The following is a 21975-nucleotide window of genomic DNA, read 5'->3' as shown; positions in this document are numbered from 1 at the left end:
CCTGCCTCCTTTGTCGCCAGGAGAACAATAACTGCTATCTATTCACACGCAAACAGTAAGAACGACTTTCACATTTTATTATAATTGTCAGTTAACCAATCAATATAAATTAAGTCTAGTTTTTATTGTACTTAACATTAGGTTTATTTTTTCAGCTTGGACGATGAGGATCAAATTAGTATGTCACTCAGAGCGATATATTTAATTGAGTTTTTTTTATTCATTTTATTTATCATTTTATTTATTTAAATTTATATATTTATTTTTATTGAGCCATTTTTATTCGAGTTCAGCTCCATATATTATAATATGCCAAAATTACAACTCTGAATATTGACATATCGCCTTAAACATCTTAATCATGCACTAGTAACAACTATTCAATCTAGAAAGAGGTCTTCTATTTTTAGCACGAAATTGAACATTCAGTTTCAATCATGCAATTTCGCTTTATCGGAATGAATATACTAGGAATACATAAATAAGGAATTACAAGCCCAAGCAAAATTAAGTCCACAATTTACTATAATAATTAAAACTTGAGAAATTTTTGAAATTTTCCAAATGCGTTGTTCAATGCAGTTTGTACTACTATAGGCCTAAGCAGCATCATGATCGTGTATACGTATTAAATTCGATTGAACTTTTACTCGTGACAATAAATAATTTTTTATTGTAAGAAAAATAAATATAATTTTAAATAATGTGTACTGGCTACAAAAAACTGGCGTAGTTATGTTTTTGATCATTTCTTTCCGAAAAATTTCAATTGAACTTCATTCCAATCGTAACACTACATTGAAGATAATTTTTATACCTAAACGAAGTGGTTCCTCGCTTTCGCAGATGAATAATAAATAATACCGAAGGTTTGGCATTGAAATTTATCCTGATTGAATAGAAACCCATCGTCTTTTTTACTATCTCGCACACCCAATTTGAAGACGAACAGAGATATTAAATTAGATTTTTTAATTGTTCTTTAATCGAGTTGTCATTGAAGATGGGATTAAAACCTAATTCGAGCTAACTGAGCGCACTGAATGCCGCCGTCCTAAACTCGTTGCTGGTAAAAGCTAATGTCGGTGATCGATCGAGTCTAAAAAGATATCTGACTATCCCTGTCAGCTTCACATGTTGCTTCTCAATCTAATCCAATAATATGATAACATGAGACTTTGCTGGTAGAGCGTAGTGTTTACTTATTAATAGTTTTTTGTGAGTGTATTTTTGTAAAATGAATATTTTTATCCTTTTTCATGAAGTTTGTTGCTCTGTCTGCTTCGATATTAAACATGACTTAGATCTTCTCTGGCACTCGTTTAACAATAATGTTCTTCTGTTTCCTCATGACCTCACGCTAGCCAAATTATTAGACTCAAACTATTAGACTCATTAGACTACGCTAGCCAAATTATTAGACATTAGCTTTCCAGATGGAACCCACTACGCTTCTGTCGGCTTTTGAACCCCTCATCGGCGCGCTTCTGCACCGTCAAAACCCCTCGATTTTACCACCTAAAAAAGATAACTCAGTACTCACTGCAGTGAGTGACAGAGAGCGCATTTTCTCGTCGACGAAAACTTGAGGTCACGGACGGACGGACGGACAGACGGGCAGACAGACAGACAAACAGACAGACGGACACGGCGAGCACAATAGTGCATTTTTTTCGATAAATGAGAAAATGCGCTAAAAATTGACATGGATTAGTCTGTTCAAAATTGTGATGCTACATTTTCAAATCCTTCCTGGATCATTATGCCGAACACAGCCACGAGTAGACACTATCTTTCTTAAACGTAAGGTACGAACTAAAAATGTTAATATGAAGCTATAAATGTAAAATACGAGTGTTTGCGGCACATCGGGGTAATTTAAAGACAGTGCCGTCAGACTTGAGTCATTAACGAGTAAAGTATGATAAACCGCGCATTTTTGCGAGGCTTCGTCATCAGTTCATATGCGACAAGAAGATGCAGGTTTTCCCTATACGCCCATTAATCAGAGCAGACAAATAATAGGCTGCACTTCGCCAGCAAAATGAGTGATATGAACAAAATGTGAGCGTGACGCAATACCGTGGGGGTATTTCTTAAGAGCCGGACTGAAGATTATTACGGTGCGGGGACCATAAGAGGATTTTGTTACCATTAAATGCTAGGGCTTAATGGAGGCATGTTGCGAATATTTGCAAAGACTTCGTGTACGTCATGATATACTTAACGATTGAGATTGATGTGGGCAACGCAGGGACAAGAAAACACGAACAATTTTTCACAAATTTTCTATCATTATTTAAAAATGTAGAAGAAATTTTGAATGGCGGGAAATTTAAATGATAAAAATAAGTGCAAAATAAGTGAGAAAAGTATACATAAATTGTCGATTAAAAAAATACTGTGTCGAATAAAAATTACATACTCCAGTTTATGTACTGGATAAATACGATGAAAGTAATAACACAGTACAATTCATGTTCAGTCCAAAATACAGCGTTGTTTACAAACGGACAAATTTGTCCTGAAAGAAAACAGTGAATTTCTTGCAAGCCACATTTTTCACTAGAAGAACAATAAAGGTAGTGCATAAGTTAAAGTACACTTATAGTGAAACTGCAATGAAATTCCAGCCCCTACAGAATTCCGAAAATATATGCACCCAATTACTACCGGAGTATTTGCCACATTAAAGAGCATCAATAATCCAATAAATGACCAGCTGGTCAGAAAACAAGTGACCAGGGGCCATACTTTCAAAACTCACTAAGTGAACGTAAGTACTTACGCTCTATTTTCTTGTCTATGATTGGTGGATTTTGCTTGAAAGGCCGTCAATGATTGGCTGACGAACTTACGATCTCTTAAATTTTTTTGAAAGTATGGGCCCAAGAAAACAACTCAATACAAACTCGATCTCGCCGGGCCGACGGTAACATAAATACGAAGGGAATGAATGAGTGGCAGAGCCAGCAGCACGATCAACGATCCCATCTCATCTCGATCCCTTGTTTTGCCTCGACAATATTTTAGATTGACCGATGCGACAGTTCTTGTCAATATATTGCTATGCAGGAGCATATGTCCAGTCTTAAAATGCCTAGCAAATTACGGATCAGGCAATAAGTCCAGCAGCTATCTCAATCAATCGTCAGTTATGGAAAGATCGGGTTCCAAAGGCCCTTGTGAATCAAGTCACGAAAAATTCAAGAATCGGCAACAGGCCATGGGCCTTTTTCTTCAGTGCCGACACTTCTATTCTATTCTATATTGGCCCTGAGGAGACTATTGAAGGGGATTGTCTAAATAAAGTAATAACAATCCCCCTCTATTGTAGGGGATTGGTTAAATAAATAAGATTGTTAAATAAACATCAAAATCCTAATGCAGAACCGATACTTTATGGAAGCGAAGCGCATTTTGTGCATAGGACATGGGTTCTGTATTCCTTGCCGTTGAGATAAAAAAAACAAATATTCTTACAGTATTGAAGGGAAATATAAAATAATTTCAGTGCTTGAAGAATTCTCTTGAGAATTGCAGACTCCTGCTGCAATTCAATACTACTACAAATGTATTTTCAATCTCTCAAAACATCACCACGGGTCCATTTCTGAGCGTGAAGGTCATTATAAACTAGTATTTTATTGATTAAAGTAGCTATAGTTTAGAAAATGATTAGTTGCCTACAAGTTTTCAATGCGTGGGGTTTAATAAGCCTATATTTACATTGAAAATGAAATGTCAGCAAACAAACTGCGATGTTCATGATGGATGATAATAAGAATGACGATCTTACATCACTGAATGAACTGCAAACTGACGCTTGCCAAATCCCGTATTCTACTTAAAACAACTCGTAAAAAAGTAAAAAAGTACTCTTAAGATTTGCCAAAGTATTACGTACTTTACTTTGCCAAAAGTAAAGAAGTACGATTTGCCAAAAGTACTTCTACGATTTGCCAAAAGTACATAAAAGTACTTTTTACGATTTGTCGAAGCTATATCCTATCAAAAAATTTTTTATTGTTCTAACAACAAGTATCCTACAGATTCGACACGGGAGATGACCTACAGTCCTGAGATAACCCGCTCGGAGCGCGCAAAACTTCCTCCGAAGATGCTCATTGACATCGCAACTTTAAAGCAGCAAGCGACTGCAAACGGCTGAGGTATTGATATGAATTACGTGAACTTGTTTGGCGAACTTCTGGAATTTATATCAAAATTATAAAACAGTACTAGTAAAGCTAGTAGATAAATCATGTGGGACAGTTAAACTTATATCGATGTAGTCCATGGCCATACTTTCAAAACTCGCTAAGTGAACGTAAATACTTACGCTCTATTTTCTTGTCTATGATTGGTGGATTTTGCTTGAAAGGCCGTCAATGATTGGCTGATGAACTTACGATCTCTTAACTTTTTTTGAAAGTATAGGCCCAGCAGGTATTCAAGTGATAAAGGTTGGTAGTCCACCATCCCGCTGTGTGTAGATAATTCAATAAGTGGAGTTGTCTCTAAACTAATTTATTATAATTAAGTTTGCGTACAATTATTCAGCCCTAATTAACAAGTTTCATCATAAAATTTAATTATAAATCATAGTATAAATGTGATGATTAAGTTCTGTTCAACGCTAGAATATATACATGAAACTTTTCATTCCAATAATTCCACTGACTTGTAAGGGTGTAAGGGTGTATTATTAAGGGTTATTGTAAGGGTGTATTTAAATTAAATATTACCAGTGAGATAATTACCACATTTGCCCTTATTAATCTCCAATAACTTTACAATATTAAAATACATGACAAATAAAACTGGAGATCTGCAATCAAACTTTAAATTTTGCCCCCAAAGACTTGGCTTCTTTGTTGACGAGACTAAAACGAATATGCATCAACTACAAAGAGGATGCCGTGCATCGTGCATCATTGTTAAGAATATGATGATATGAAACGATAATTTATCACATTAATACAAAGTTTTGATCGTCGAACAGAAAACTTAATAATAATAATAATCAACGATTCCATATTTGATTCTGGTTTGTGCCGGATTTCTCGAGACCGCGAAATTGAAGATTGCTTGAATAGTTATATTAAATTAACCATCATAGTGACAATCAAGAAAAAATAGGTATATGGAAAGATAAATTATTCATTACAACATGAACTTCCGACAGACAATGGCTATCCAGATGAAGACATTGAGCCAATCACGAGAAAAAATTATCCCGCGACGTTAATTTTTGTATTAAATATCACAGCAATTCAAAACTTACCTACGTCATTCACGAATGCTCTCCACGACCTTCAGGCGTCGTTTGCGCGCGTTAAATGTCGAAATTTTCAAGACTTTCTTTCAATAGAGAAGAGGTGAAAAAAATAGAGAGCGGACTTGTCGACGAGCAGCAACACAAGCCCACACCCTGACACGGTCGAACTCAAACCTCTACTGATAGGGCAACGCGAAGAAGACCTATCGTTCGTTAAATATGACTGTAGTAATCATGTTTCATTGTTGATAATAATTATTTTTCTTTACAACAGGATTTATTCTCCTCTTTCTTTAGTATTAAGTTCTCCTAATGTATATGACTGTCTTACGGGTAGGCATGTTTCAATGTTAATAATAATTATCATTTAAGGCAGTCATGTTTTGTTGTAAATAAAGAATCTCATGCAGCCAACTATTGTTGGCGTTACATGATTAGCTGCACAAAGCCTCGTAACTGCAATCGAAAATGTCATTTGATACATATATTGTTTTGTTTGTAGGTATATAACAAACTTCATTGATGTGATTCGTCTGCAACCGTTACATTATCCACGACTAAACCTCTGAGAGTGCAGGAGTTAGTAGAAATTAAGGATTAGCTCAATAGTAGTAATCTGTCTCGATACAAATTCAATTAGAGTTTATAAATATTTAATTTTTATCTTCATTCACTAATATTTAGGATCTACTGCTCGTCATTCAAGCCGTATGTTTTCTAAAGCCGTAATATTTAATGAACATTATTTAATACTAAATTATTAGACGAAATTTTGAACACCATATATATATATATATATAATCGGGAACGTCCATGGCCAAAACCTAACAAAAGTACAGGTGAGGTTATTGAAAAAATAAATTATGTTCATTACTTAATATTGATATACCTGACTATCATATATCATCAGACAACTTGAGGTATGTTAAGAAGTTGGAGTTCTAGAAATTGATATCAAATTGATTCCAGTAGTTAGTGAATATCACAACTATTTATATACCTTTACTGTCAGACATGAGTCAGGACTTCATGAAGTTCTTGTGGGGCTTACAGACTTCTAAACTTGTACAAGCAGACACTATAGCTAAGTGAACGTAAGTACTTACGCTCTATTTTCTTGTCTATGATTGGTGTATTTTGCTTGAAAGGCCGTCAATGATTGGCTCATGAACTTACGATCTCTTAACTTTTTTTAAAAGTATAGGCCAAGGTAACTCAATATCATTGTGGCCTTCATTAGGCCCATTATAACAGCACTGGATCGCAAATTCTGTTTATGAGAAGCCATAAATGGAATCATCGATTAATTACGATAAATTTGACACCTGTCGTTCTGTTCGTACAAAATTCAATCAAGGAACAGGTCTAAACGCCAATAACGACAATGAATACATTCAATTCTGATAGTCATTCTTATTTTCTATTTATCTATCATTTGAATACAATCTAAGGCGAATATTTGAATTCTCATGTTTCCAGCTTCAAGTCATTAGGTTCTCAAGAAGCTAACGCGGCTTTTGGAAGAAGTAATTACACGAGGCATAACTCAGCATACTCTACATCATCACGGTATCGTTAAAAACTTGTTGATACATTCAATTGATGCATGACTGAAATAAATATAAACAACTATTCAGGCGTTTTTACTAATTCTAATAATCCAAAATTTGAGCAGACTCGTCGACATTTAGCGCCATGTTAACAAATTAATGAGCTCTGACTTTCACTGGACGTAATTCTTCGCGCAAATCATGCAACTTGTTATGACAAAATTATCGGTGTCGTTAGTTTTAACTATTTTGAGCATGAATAAAAATTATCCATCGATATTTTATTCCGTCTGAAGTATGGACTTAACACGTAAGATAATTTATATTTTAATCTTAACACAGTTTCCGAATGAGCTGTCGGACAAGCCTATCATCCGAATTGCCATGAACAAATCAATTCAATATATATGTGTAAGAGAGTGACAGAATCATCGAATCAATTGAAAACTTATGATTTGAATTGGAATTCATCTTTGGTTATTGTTTTGATATGTTACTGGCCTTTCATTCTGTCTAGCATGTATATCGGACTAAAAAAAATACCGACAAATAAAATAATACAATCTTGTGAAAATGACGTGTTCCACTACAATGCTCATTACTCTAGGCAGTCTTTGTTGGAATTCTGGGTCTGTCTCTCTCAAGAAATCCTTTCGCTGGTCTTTGCAGCATTCACAGCGCCTCATCACACGACGCCAGAAACAGGTGGTCCTTGTTTGAATGTCAAGGCCTGGCACAGACGCTAGCGGCCATGTATATCACCGACACACTCCTATAACAAACAAACAAAAATAGTCTTGATTCACTTGAAAAATTTTTAGGAATTATTTATCGCAGCGTCAAAATCGAAAACATGAACTTTGATAATGAATACATCAAGAAGAATCAGAACAATTAATCTCAAGTTGAATGATTTAATGATAATATAATGATAATATGAAGTCGAATGATAATGATGAATGATAGCGAATGTTCAAAGACGTTCAACAAGGATAATTCTAGGCTTGAAGGGCAGTCCTGTCCTATGAAGAAAGATTAAAGGTTATGAAGCTTCCAAGCCTCAGTTATCGACGTCATCGTGGGGACCTCATTGAAGTATACACGTACACTAATGGTTTATACAAGATCCCCGAAGGATTACTAGAATTTGAAACATGAACCAACACCAGGGGCCACGGCTATAAACTAATAAAACTGCGCTGCAACTTCTCCACGCGCCAACATTTCTCCTCGCTTCGAATCACCGACATGTGGAACAGCCTCCCTGATTACATCGTTGGCGCTCCGAGTATGAACGCGTTCAAAAACAGACTAGATAAAGCTATGGAAAAATATGTGTTCAGATTTGAAATGCATAGCACTGTCCATATCGAACCCGGTGGAAGTCTAGTGGCTATTTGAAACTATCGTCAGTCTTGAAAATATCTGGTTAAATGACACAATTTTAGATCTTCTACGCACAAGTCACGAAAAGTTCAAGATTCGGCGACAGGCCACATCAGGCCTACTCTTTAGCGCCGACATCACTATGTTATGTTATGTTATGTGGAACAGCCTCTCCGATGACATCGCTGGCGCTCCGAGTATGAACACGTTCAAAAACAGACTAGATAAAGCTATGGAAAAATATGTGTTCAGATTTGAAATGCATAGCACGGTCCATATCAAACCCGGTGGAAGTCTAGTGGCTATTTGAAACTATCGTCAGTCTTGAAAATATCCGGTCAAATGACACGATTTTAGACCTTCTGTGAACAAGGCACGAAAAGTTCAAGATTCGGCGACAGGCCACATCAGGCCTACTCTTTAGCGCCGACATCACTATGTTATGTTATCTTAAAGTTACGACAACCCACGCTCGGTTGCGACATTCGTACGGACAGTGCCCCGCATTCTGGGTTAAGTAGAATGATCAAAATGAGCTTAACGAACGACTATTCACCAAAGCACTCGAATGATATCGATGTTTAACGACTCTAGTAGCGCAGCATGTATGAGCAAATGATTTCATTTACATTCATTGGAACCTCGCATGCATATCATATTTGACGGAGGTGACCTCGCCGCTTCAATTTCTAGCCAATTCGTTAATCCTTGATTAGATATTTTTTCTCAATATTTGCTAGCAGAAATGGATACAATCCTTCACTCAACATGAGTAACTCTCAAAGTAAACTCAGCACGCTATACGATCATCTTAGAAACTTAAAAGCAGAGAAAATTCCACAAAAAATCACACTATCTTTTATCTTTTATTCGTTTTCTATAAAGATAATGTGAACTTTTGTGAAATTTTCTATGCTTCTAAGTTTCCAGTGAATTTACGATTCAAGCAAACAAGTGACATTACTACTTATAAACAATTATGTTATGTTTAAACGTGACAACTGAAATCACAGCGTGTTAATTAATGAGTGCACTTTCGAGGATGACAGAGCGCGACACACGCTTCCTTCTAATGACTTGCTAGCCAGCGGCAGCCAGAAGGTGCTGAGCCATGCTCTAGAAGTTTAAATTCGCTATTACGCGTGTTCAAAAGTAAAACACGCGCATGTATGAAAACATTTTATTCCTGCGAAAAAAGTGAACTCCAGCAATAAATAGTCGTGTAATTCAATAAGTTTTCAATAGTTCAAAATTATTGTCGATGTGTTCACATCGAAAATAATTTTGGATTAAAGGCGAGACCCATTCACCTGTACGGAAGAAAATGTACATATTAGTTTCCATGCGAATTTTGGACCGTGTAACTTGGAAACGAAGGCGAAATCGAGGAAATGAACTTTACCTAAAAACTACTGTTAATTTCTAGTGAACACGCGTGCAAAGTTTCATTTAGTTGCGTTTATTACTAGTCTGGGATATTTTCGGGTCAATGAACGTTGGTGATCGACTGAAAAATCGACCGGAAAAATTTAGGTGCTTTAGCGAAGTTATATTCGTTGAAGGTATAACTTTCTATGACGAGAAATGAAATTCATAATAATCAATCCCCTGAGGTACTTTAGAATTTTTCTCGAAGGGAATTTTCAATACGTTTCACCGTGTGGAGTGCTCAAACTGGCGCGGAGTGGTCAGTGGTTAGTCTTTCTTTCCGCAGTGCCTGATTATGCGGTAACCCTACCGGGATTTCGGAAAATTTTAAACCGAGTTGACGTGCGACTTCATTTTCTCCGTCAGCCCGCTGCTCGCCAACAACAACAAACCGAGAAGTGAAAGAATTTAACGACATTACAAGTCGTAACTGTCCGTTTTGACGCTATTAAGTTTCAATCATTGCCTGGTAGACCATTAAGTTGTTCGATTAAAAAATGTTGGATCTTCACATGCTCAAAAGCCTACCGGGAAATGGAGAGGTTACAGCGTGCGAGCGTGAAGGAGTGCTTCGTTGCGACAGCTCAGACCTTGCTGTTAAAACAGCGCAGCTGATGGTGAGTTCTCAGGCTGACTGTTACATACCTAGCAATTCTGTCTTATAGTACTGCGTACAAATGGATCACAAGACTCATATCTCTTAGATTCTTGATACGATGCAATTCTGGAAAATCAGACAAAAGTCTCTAATGAATCTGAATGAGAACAAGTGGCTGTGCTTGTTGACTTGTAGACATTGTAGTCAATTTCAAAATTCAACCCATTTCTATCATCATAATAATTCTATGGTTCTGCCCCAGGGGGGCAGGGGGGCCAGGGCCTAAGGCCTCTTGCCCAAAATTTTCCTTTAAAAAAAGTAAAAATATACATTCTTGCATTGCATGCAATTTACATAAATTGCCCATAAAAGTTGGAACTATAGTAGTATAGTTTTAGCTAAATCATAAATTAGGTATAGAAAATTTTGTCTAACAAGGTAAATAATTACTAGGTATATTAGTTATATATAAATTCCAGATTGGCATAATAAATTATCAATCACCATACCTATGGAATATATCTACTTGCTAGTCTGGAAAAGTCCTATTTTTGTCTGAAATATCGCGGCTCTAATATCATATAATTTCAGTAGGTATGAAATCTCGCGGCTCGAATGTCATAAATTTTTGTTTGATTAAAAAATTGCGGTTTGCACTTTGCAAACATGTCATTTCATAAAATTTTCAATTTCCGCAATCCGCATTGCTTTACCGTTTCTGCCAAAAATATCTTGCAGAAAAAACATAAACATCGTAATGTAAACAAATAAACAAAACGTTTGTTGAAGATCGCTTACTGTAAGTTCAGCACGTGTTAATATACAGTCTGACCGCTTTGACATGACCGCAACTATGCGCGATCTTCAACAATCGTTTTGTTTATTTGTTTACATTACGATGTTTTATGTTTTTTCTGCAAGATATTTTTGGCAGAAACGGTAAAGCAATGCAGATTGCGGAAGTTGAAAATTTTATGAAATGACATGTTTGCGAAGTGCAAACCGCGATTTTTTAATCGAACAAAAATTTGTGACATTCGAGCCGCGAGATTTCATACCTACTGAAATTATATGATATTAGAGCCGCGATATTTCAGACAAAAATAGGACATTTCCAGACTAGAATCACCACCAGCAAGCACCGAGCAGTAACTAATATTAAAATTTATTACTTGAAAACAATGTATGTTTGCATAAAAGTTTTTAATTTTTCAAAGTAATTTTAATGCAAAAGTATCAAAAACTTGAAGCAAGAGACTGTGACTGAGAGTATAAAAAATTTTCAGCTACGTAGATGTAAGTAATCTAAGTATTACTGTATTAATGACTAATTGAATACTAAAAAATGTATTAAAATGTATTATTTTTCTTCAAATTGGTTTAAGTTTCAGGAAATGTGCCAAAACTTAGCAATTCAAGGGGCCCATTGCCATCTTGTTTGCCCTTCCAAAAAAAAGGGTTTTATCTTGAAAGACAGGCAACTCCTCAAATTGGGGTCAAACAATTAATGAAAATATATTTTTGTAACAGTTGAAATAATTTTTTGATCAGAAAATATGCAAGTAAGTTATTTTAATTGATATATAGGTAAATCAAATTGAACTAGTTCGTCACTTGAAACACAGCTGCCACTTGACACTTTTCAATAGATACGTGACACCTTTATGCAAGTCAATAAAATCTGGAGAGCAATCACAAAAACAACACTAACCAACCAATAGTGCAAGTGTGTTATTTATGGTCAAACTGAAATAATCAGTTAAAAGTGTGATTGTTAATCAAATCTTCTTTTTTGCAGCTTGGATGCAGTGAACCAATCCTTGAAACTGAAAGCTGTGAGACAGTTCGACCAGCACTGGGCAAGCATGATGCTCAGAATGCCTTTTCAGCTAGGCCTAGACTGCCAGCATCAATTGTCATTGCCTAGTGGGTCATTAATGCTTTGTAATAATAAAATGAGTCATTCCCATGTTTCATGCTTAATAATGACTTAATGTCTCATTAGTATACCTATGTTTCTGATGTGGGGATTACCCTGATAAAAGTAAAATTGATATGTTTCTACTTGTGAATCATTCACAACTTTATTTGTCCTCTTTTCTTTTGACCCAGTTTCATAATTCATTTGAATTTCAGAAACTACTAACCATTGATGGATATTTTTTGTTATTTTTTGTCATTTTCAAGTTGTTTTATATTTTTATATACCGTACCTTATGTATTTTATTGAGTTATATATTATAATGAGGATATTATTAACAGCCGTGAGCGAGGATTGGCCGGATGTTTGGAACAATTGGTTGAAGATTCTGAGCCAGGCTGGCTGATGGCTATTGCAAGAGTGGCTGCTAAGGCTGCTCTGGCTGGTCTCAGCACAGCCGAGCAAGTCACCAAGTTCACAAGATTTGAGAGGAGTATAAGTACACGCACTCACACTTCAGGGCTGGGTAAAAAATTACATATTTACCAGGCTCTGAATTTTTTATATACCTATTCTTTGTATTAGCAATAGCATCTTTTTCAGGATTTAGTGAGGCAAAGTTTATCTGACAATATTTTATGTTAAGTAATTGATCTCATTCAACTTCTATGTTCCGCAAACAAAATTTTTGTATTCCACAAGAATTTAATCAATATAATGCTAATTCTTAAATTAAAAAAAGGACTGTTGATGCATGGAAATTATAGAATTGATTGTTGCACAGGTGGTGGCAGCCGAGAGATTGTGAGCATTTCTTGGCACAGTTGCAGCAGACGTTTGGCTGTCGCGTTCACTGATGACAGCGTTAAAATCTACAGCCAGAAGCCCTTGCAACCACTACTTAAGCACAGAATACAGCGACGCGTCACTCAGGTCCAGTGGCTGTAAGTTGCGTGGTCGTTCTATCCACGTGTCAGGCAAATGTCTGGCGTCCAGTGGTTGTAAGTTGCGTGGTCTTCTATCCACGTGTCAGGCAAGTGTCTGGCGTCCAGTTGCTGTAAGTTGCGTGGTCGTTCTATCCACATGTCAGGCAAGTGTCTGGCGTCCAGTGACTGTAGGTTGCGTGGTCGCTCCATCCACGTGTCATGCAAGTGTCTTGCGTCCAGTAGCTGTAAGTTGCGTGGTCGTTCTATCCACGTGTCAGGCGAATGTCTGGCGTCCAGTGGCTGTAAGTTGCGTGGTCGTTCTATCCACGTGTCAGGCGAATGTCGGGCGTCCAGTTGCTGTAAGTTGCGTGGTCGTTCTATCCACGTGTCAGGCAAGTGTCTGGCGTCCAGTGGCTGTAAGTTGCGTGTTGTTCTATCCACGTGTCAGGCAAGTGTCTGGCGTCCAGTGGCTGTAAGTTGCGTGTTGTTCTATCCACGTGTCAGGCAAGTGTCTTGTTTTTATTGGCTAAAATTTTTGCGTTATTTTCAAATACCACAATTGAAGATGAACTAAAAAAACTCGCTCCTAAATTAGAGTCATTCTGGAAAAACCAGTTTAGAATTTTATGCTTTTATTTTCGCACCGGAACACTATTTGAAAATATTAGAAAGTCACCAAAGATTCATGAAATGAATAAAAACAGAGATTATATTATTATTTTTGATATGTTATATTATAATAAATTGTTATATGTTGAGTTGTGTATTTGCAGGCCCTACAGCATGAGTGTTGCGTGCGTGTCGTGTGAGGCGGGAGTCTTGCTGTGGAGTGTCGACCCTTCGTCTGTAGTGACGCGCCCTTCTGGAGCCTGCATCTCGCTCCTGCCTTTCCTCCATAACGCCTCTCATGCCGTCATGACGACACATCCTCAGGTTATTAATATTCTTGACTATTGCTGTGTAGTAGTAGGTAGTAATGATAATAGCAATAGTGGCTTTTTATTAAGCATCAGGTTATAGGTAATGTGATTGATTGCTTGCAATGATAATTACGTACTACTGCATTAATAGTGAGGTGGTGAACGCTAGTCAATAACAAGCAGTGGAGTATCTCAAATACTGTCTATGCTTTCATGCTAGATTGAACTGACGTAAAGAAAATTGCATCACAGTTAGTCAGATAATTGAGGTTTATAAATTTTTTTTTCAATTGAATGGGAATGAAAAGAGAATGAATCAGTGTGCCCATTCTTGTATTAAGGCGTTTTAAATCTGGAACGCTGCACTAGATATGGTAAGATTCCTTGCTGCAGGACGCAAGAGCGGCGTGTTTGGAAGGCCGCGGCGTGGGCCTGTTGTACAAAGTGTCACAAATTGTTTTAATTTCTTTTCCCAACAACAATATTGTAATTATGTCTTATGCATCTAATGGCACAGGGCACGAGCTTGGCGTATTCGTATGGTCGCGGCGTGCCTGTGCTACATGTTCCAAGTTGTTTTCATTTCTTACGCATTAACAAAATTATTATTTTGTCACAGGGCACGAGCGTGGCATGTTCAGACGGCCACGGCGTGGCTGTGCTACATGTTCCAAGTTGTTTTCATTTCTTACGCATTAACAATATTATTATTTTGGACAGGGCACATGCGTGGCATGTTCAGACGGCCGCGGCGTGCCTGTGCTACATGTTACAAGTTGTTGTCATTTCTTACGCATTAACAAAATTATTATTATGACACAGGGCACGAGCGTGGCATGTTCAGACGGCCGCGGCGTGCCTGTGCTACATGTTACAAGTTGTTGTCATTTCTTACGCATTAACAAAATTATTATTTTGGACAGGGCACGAGCGTGGCATGTTCAGATGGCCGCGGCGTGCGTGTGTGGGACACGGCGTTGTTGATGAGCACTGAGGTGCAGCGCAGCGGTCACGTCACGCACCTCGCCTTCTCGCCTGACGCCACCAGACTGCTCGTGGTCATGGCTCGTCCTCCTACCCTGAGGTTAGTCAACCCTTGATGACTTTTGTGAATTAATAAATGCACAAGAAAATTTAATTGGATTGTTAATTTAAAGCCAGTACTGGCGCGAGGGAACGATTTTGACGTGTGATTTCAGAACAAATGCTTGCGTGAAGGAATGATATAGCCTTGTAAAATTAGAACGAATACTGGGCTGAGAGAATAATTTGCCGTCTAATCAGTAAGCTATTACTTGTATAAGAAGATGATGTTACTGTGTAATATCAAAACAATGTTGCTTCTGTTCAATAACCGTGGAAGTATGTCTTCATACCAACCACCAATTTTATAATTATGTCTGTTCATCATCCACTAATCTTAAGATTAATTCTGTTAACCATTCGCTTATCATAAAGCTTCGACTGCCCTACTGTAAAATTTTGTCTCCATCCAAAAATCATTAATATATTAGATATGTAAATAAATTTTACAATATTTGTGTAGAGTTTTCGACACAAGTGACTGGAGCCTGCAAGAGTGGGTGAGCAGTAGCGAGGTATCGTGCTGTGCGTGGTCGCCCTGCAGCGACTACGTTGTCTTCTGCACCGCTGACCCTGCCGTGCTGTACTTCTTGTCGCCTACCACTGCTGCCACAGCTGCTTCTGCACCGCTGACCCTGCCGTGCTGTACTTCTTGTCGCCTACCACTGCTGCCACAGCTGCCACTATGCTGGCAGACCTTTCTCTCGTGCAACTCGCCGACACAAGTGGCCAGACTGTCAGGTCTCAATATTAATTTTAAATTAATGTACAATTTTGAGTTGTTAAACATGATTCATTTTTTAAATTAAAATTTGAGTTTCATATGAACTTCTTATATTCATAAACAACCTTTATATTTATTTTGGTATACATGAATCATTTTCCTATTTTGCGCGTTCATATTGTAAATATTTTCTTCCGTTGCAGCGTCGGTGGAGCTGTGAAAGGCATGGCGTGGGGCGGTGAGCGGCTCTTGCTCTATTTCCACTCCTGCTCCTACTTGGTACTCTTTCACACGCTCACGATTCATGCTCTTAAAATTGCCATCAAGTGAGTAATATTATGTACAAGTCAAAACATCTTGAGTAAAAGAAAATAGTTCATTAAATTCATCAAGTAAAAAAAATTCATTAACTTGCTTACTCAAATTTCTCTCTTCGTTGCGTATGTCATCTAATAATGGGATAGTTGATCAAACAGATTGAAATTTTGTTTAAAATGAAAATAATAATGGAATCTAATCAATCTATTAAGAGAATTATTTCACGCAATCAATCCCTTTTTCCGGTTTGGCTGCTGTTCTAAACGAGATGAATAATTTATTTTCGTCAGCGGAGTGATCAAAGGTCCTGACGACTGTCTGCCAGTGTCAGCAGCCTTTCACCCTTCCCAACCATCGCTACTTACGGTTGCTTGGGACGACGGGACTCTACAACACGTCCCTCTTCTATACACGTCTCGGCAGACCACGTCAACATCAAATATTGGTGCTTTGAACACCACGTTAGCCGAGTTTAACACCACAGTTGCCGACTACCACACCACCAATGTTAACAGTCCTTGGAATGACTCTCATATTACGCCTCGAGAATTTCAAAGCGATACTCTAAATGGGAGTCTGTGGCCTAATAATAGCATTTTGTCCTAACTCAGTTTCGAAATTTCTTGGGAAATGCTTCTCCGATCTAGCTTTCTTCATTAATTTAGAAACCTGACATTATTTTTTATGGGTGGATGGATATGAAATTATGAAGATTCGTCTTAAGTCAGTGAGCGAAATTCACAATTTGTAGGTGTTTGTGTTAGTTATGAAGTTTGGAAAAGCTCCTGTAGGTGTTATTCTACGCTTTTCCCTTTCGCCTCAATCGTACCTTGCATAGATAGGCAAATTGTTTTATGACTGAGTAGAATATACTTTTCATATGAAAGTTGTAGCGTTAGTTTGTATTAAGATTTTATTGGTCGGATCTTTATTAATAAATGAATGTACTTCAGCCAGTTGTTGAAATAAGGCTCCACGAAGATAACTCCTAATTAATTGTGCTATAGCTCGAATGTCAAAATGCTCACTGTTAGTCGAGTCAAATATAATATTTAGAGAGCAGATCCACTATTTTTGTCCATGAATTATTATAGAATAAAAAGTTTGGCAAATGTGCAAAGTATTTTCTAACGGTATTTCGAGATGTTTTGGCATTACGCAAATATTTTACACATCTGAAAACAATCATCATAGTGCTAAGTGCATCCCGCGTCGTTGAGTTTTCTTAAAATTTTACCCAAGTAAGTACACTTGTCTGATATTATTGACAAAATAATCTTAACATGTCGTCGATGATATCGAAAAAAATATATGTTTTGATGATTACAAAAATTGCTTGGTTGAAAAATTTCTGCTGGCAGAGAGGTTTGTCCGTTCTTTCCACCGATGCGGACTTCCTAACACGTATTCGGATAATCGGATTCCAGAATCCAGAGTGTCAGTCTGATTCTGACAGCCCAAGATAGTGTATACGTCATGGACTCTCCGTTTTCTATCACCAATCCTTTTTTTGGGGTGGGGCTGGGGGGGGGAATAAAAACTTTTTTCTAATAGTTGTTTCCCTTGCCGGTGCTTAGTGACATTTCAGTTGGCAGTTGCCAAGTGAGTGACTGACTGCTCATTTTTATTACTTAAGGCTAAGGCAAGGGCCCAAGGGGGAACACTTGAAAGCTCAGCGCCTACGCTTTCAGCTTTTAAGTCTGACCAGTGACCCGTTGATGAACATTATGAGGTGTGGGCTGTGTGGCCCGTGTGGGTATTTAATTTTTATTAAAAACATTCTATCTTTTATGTTGAGAACACCAAGGTTTTTTCTTACAAATATTAGAAAGATCTCACTCTTGACTCTTATACCCATTACCCAGCCTCCCAAGCAAAATAATAATAGGCCTAATAAACTTAGCTACCTATAAAGTTATAAGGCCATAGTGTCAAACCAGTGATTTTTTAGAATCAGTTCATTTTTAATTTTCTAATTTACCCAGATTTAAGTCAATATCTTATGTAGCCTATGATGATGCTTGTATGTGGTATGACTGGTATCCATGATACTTTTCTGGTCTACTTATAGGACTTGAAGGAGGAGAGTAAAAAACTCTGCTTTGCCACTATCCTGAGTCGTGACGGTATCCACTTCCCGTCAACTGGGGCTACTCGGGACGGGTGCCGGGCGCATAGTGGCAAAGCAGAGAGTTTTTTAGACTCTCCCTCAAGTTCATTTTTGAGTCCTATAAGTAGACAAGTAAAGCATAGTGGCAAAGCAGAGAGTTTTTTAGACTCTCCCTCAAGTTCATTTTTGAGTCCTATAAGTAGACCAGTAAAGTATCCTGGATACCAGCATTATCATACTTAAGAAATTGGTTTAAATCTTGAGTAAATGAGGAAATTCAAAATGAACTGATTCTAAAAAAGCTCTGGTTTGCCACTATGGCCGGGCGGGGTAACTCGGGACAGTCCTCCGACCCGGCGTAAAACTTTTAGTAGCAAAACTAATTGGAAATTTGGAATATTGCAAAACTAAATATAGTGGCATACAATTCAGGATGGAATTCTAATTTCGAAGGTTCATATATTATTTTGATCCACCAAGACCACTTTTTTGATCCAACATCGTTATTTGAGGCAAAAAATGAACTTCTTAAAGGCTTAAAACACGTACGCTAACTTGCTCAGTTTCTATAAAGTACCTAATCACTTGGAAGTTGCAAGTCTGCACCTTTCACTCAACAATTAAAATTAGACTTATAAAAAGTATTAGTTAGTTGAAAATTTGTCTCTTAAGTTGACCGCAATGAACTAAACTTCATTAAGTAATTATTAGGCAGAGTTTTCCATCATGCACACTAAACACGCAATTCAGAGTTCATACGAGCCAAACTTCATAACACGTGAGCAGTGAGCTAACGTGCTACTGAATTGAATAGGTACCTAGCTTCTTTCCCGCTACCGGTGATCTAGCGGGATGATCAATCGTATAATTAATTCGTATACGGTTGTATACGAATTAACTAATCGTTCGTATACTTAATGCAAGAGAATGAATAATTATGTTGTTTCTGATCAAACGAACGAAAACTTTTTCTGTTTCTGATCAAACGAAGGAAAACTTCTGATCAAACGAATGAAAACTTCTGATCAAACGAATGAAAACTTCTGATCAAACGAACAAAAACTTCTGATCAAACAAACGACTACAAACTTTTTGAAGATAATTGTGAAATCGTAAGTCGTAACATCTATTGAATTCTTATACGGATCGTTAATTTTAACATCCTATTTCCAAAAATCAATTATTGCATTTCTTTTAATTGAAAAACATCCTTTTACATAAAAAAACAACGAATTTTTTCTTACAGCTTCTTTGATAATTGATGATCTCACTCATATAACTTAATATTTTAAATTTAATGATTTTGTCATTTCGATGACTAAACTTTCTTTAGTTCATTAAAATAAAATAATTACTGCTTATGAACAACCGACGTTTTCTAAAAGACACAAGATGTTTGAAAACTCGCCATGGGAGACAAAATCATTCAGGATTTGAAGTGAAGTGAAGTTATTAAGACAAATTCGACATTATAGGGTGAAAACGTGAATAAATTCGTATTTAGAAGCGTATCAATTGGTGTTCAATTTTTGAAACAATTTTCCATCATTTAAATGTCACTGTGAAATGTGGATCAAATCTATTATGAAATTGAACTTTACAAGACCAAAACGAGGTGTCTGACACCGTCTTGTCTAATGTCAACAGTCAACACAATGTTGCCATACGCCGTGAAAGTTTAGCAGTTTATCCCATCATTCCGTGTGGATTCGAGAACTTTGTTGGTATTGGTGAAATCGTGAGAATTTTCTGCGAAAGTTTATGTAATTTTTATTTTTATTTTGAAACATATTCATTACAAAAATTGGTCGATACGGATACACGACAGTATATGTATTGGAGGGAGTTGTCGCCGAATTTTTATTGGTTTTCGAACCACATGCAAGCGAGATAAAGGAAACGCTGCTGTCCGGGTGTCCGCAGTTTCTGACGAGCTCAGTGTAATGAGTATCAATTTTCACTTTGGTGGAAGGTGATAAGTTTTTCAATACATTTTAGTAAGTTAACATGATAATATATTATCTATACAGAATTCCATACTGGCGTACATAGTGCATGATAGTGGCAAGCCAGGCAAGGCAGAGAGTTTTTTAGACTCTACTTCAAGTTTAATTTTAAGACATATAAGTAGACCAGCAAACCACATAGTGGCAAAGCAGCCATGGTCAGGAAGATGTACCAGGTGCGCGGGAATTTATATTGTCATTTTAAAGACCTGCGGGGTGCGCCATACTATACCGGTAAAAAAATGCGCTTTGCGCCGTACTTTTAGAAAGCTAAAATAGTTTAAATATGGACACGACGCACGGCAACACAAATTACGTAATCACACTGACCGTACACACAAACGTGTATCCGCATTGTGTTGTGGTTGGATATGAGTTGCCTAGATTGCTAACGCGTCAACTCAGGACTCAGGTTCTAAGAGTCAGCACAGTATGAATATTCATTCATAGATCACAATTCAATTGGACATGAATTACAGAACTAAAGAAGGCAATATGGCTTTAGATGGGCCATCGGTGCCTTCTAATGAATGACTGGACTGGTTGTGGCAAGTAGGGTATGAACCTGTATGTCAACAGTACGATCCAATCCTGCATGCTAATGTTGGGAGTTGGCTACATTACCGACATCCTCCCGGCCGGCAAAATCGACAGATCAATACCTAATAACAATGCGCATAAATGGACTATACAAATTAGGTCAATATGGCATAATTACAGAGCGTAATTATGCAGCTTTGATGGCCATTGACAAAATTTTTCTATGTCAAATCGTTTTTGAGTTTTGGGGGTTTTTGTTGAAACAACAAAAAGTGGTCAAAGTTACCCCGCCAGTCAAAGTAACCCCATTTTACGGTACAATGAATTTCTCATCTAATTTTCAAAAATAAAAAAAAATAACTTTTCAATTTTTTTAATATATATAAATTTTTTAATATATAATTTTTTTTCAAAATTATTTATCCATTGACAAAATTTTTCTATGTCAAATAGTTTCTGAGTTGTGGGGGTTTTTGTAAAAAAAACGAAAAGTGGTCTAAGTTACCCCGCCGGTCTAAGTTACCCCATTTTACGGTATAAGATTTGTAGCTGACAAAATTATTTTTTCAATTTTTTAATATTGAAAAAAAAAACATTTTTTTTTTTCATTTTTAAAATCATTTATTCTGACATTTGATTCATGCATTTTCTCCAACTTTAAACAAGTACCGTATGCAAAATTTCAGATTGATAGGATAAGTAGAACTGTAGAAGTATGTTAGATTTCGATTACAAGATTTGTAGCAGACAGACAAACAGATAAACAAGAGGTGAAGTTGAAGAAAAGTGTTGTAAAAAAGAGGTTAAAATCATTAGGAACAGTTCACAATTTCTATGAATTAATATTCAATATATTGGAAAATCTAGGCTATATTTGTCACAAAAAGTGGATCTAGGCCTACACAATACTATAATATAATTTATTTTGTAGATTTCTCATGTGTTTCCCTTATTTTGTCTACCTACCTAAACCCTATAAGGCCTATATCACTATAATAATATCAGTATATAGGATATGTACTACCTATATGCCATATGGTAAAGGTATATAATTTGTCCCAGTGTTGGCAACTTGGCACGCATGGAAAACTTCTAACCTTAGGGCCGCGAGTCTGTGACTTAGCAACTAGAGCTTTCTAACCATTTCCAGAACTGTATCTGCAAGATTTCTGCCAGATGAATAG

The 21975-nt window shown here is 36.9% G+C and overlaps 2 protein-coding genes across 2 annotated transcripts in view; one reads left to right on the top strand and one right to left on the bottom strand.

Moving 5' to 3' along the window:
* The window catches only part of LOC108676810, a 63059-nt gene extending 57618 nt beyond the window's left edge, over window positions 1-5441 (bottom strand). The window contains exon 1 of the mRNA XM_018164948.2: window positions 5288-5441. The gene's annotated coding sequence lies outside the window, so the exon portion shown is untranslated. The remainder of the gene's footprint in view (window positions 1-5287) is intronic.
* Window positions 5442-9923: 4482 nt separating this feature from the next.
* Window positions 9924-17197, top strand: LOC108676802 (aladin). Its single transcript, XM_047884941.1, is given in 10 exon segments — window positions 9924-10262; window positions 12042-12169; window positions 12506-12690; window positions 12949-13108; window positions 13864-14023; window positions 14934-15094; window positions 15557-15710; window positions 15713-15834; window positions 16021-16143; window positions 16426-17197. Coding segments are annotated over 10 exon segments (1629 nt in total). The 5' UTR covers window positions 9924-10142; the 3' UTR covers window positions 16742-17197.
* Window positions 17198-21975: the final 4778 nt, after the last annotated feature.

The sequence above is a fragment of the Hyalella azteca genome, unplaced genomic scaffold (assembly GCF_000764305.2).
Source record: "Hyalella azteca isolate HAZT.00-mixed unplaced genomic scaffold, Hazt_2.0.2 contig16561, whole genome shotgun sequence".
Lineage (NCBI taxonomy): Eukaryota > Metazoa > Arthropoda > Malacostraca > Amphipoda > Hyalellidae > Hyalella > Hyalella azteca.
This window is presented reverse-complemented; position numbering and strand designations above follow the sequence as displayed.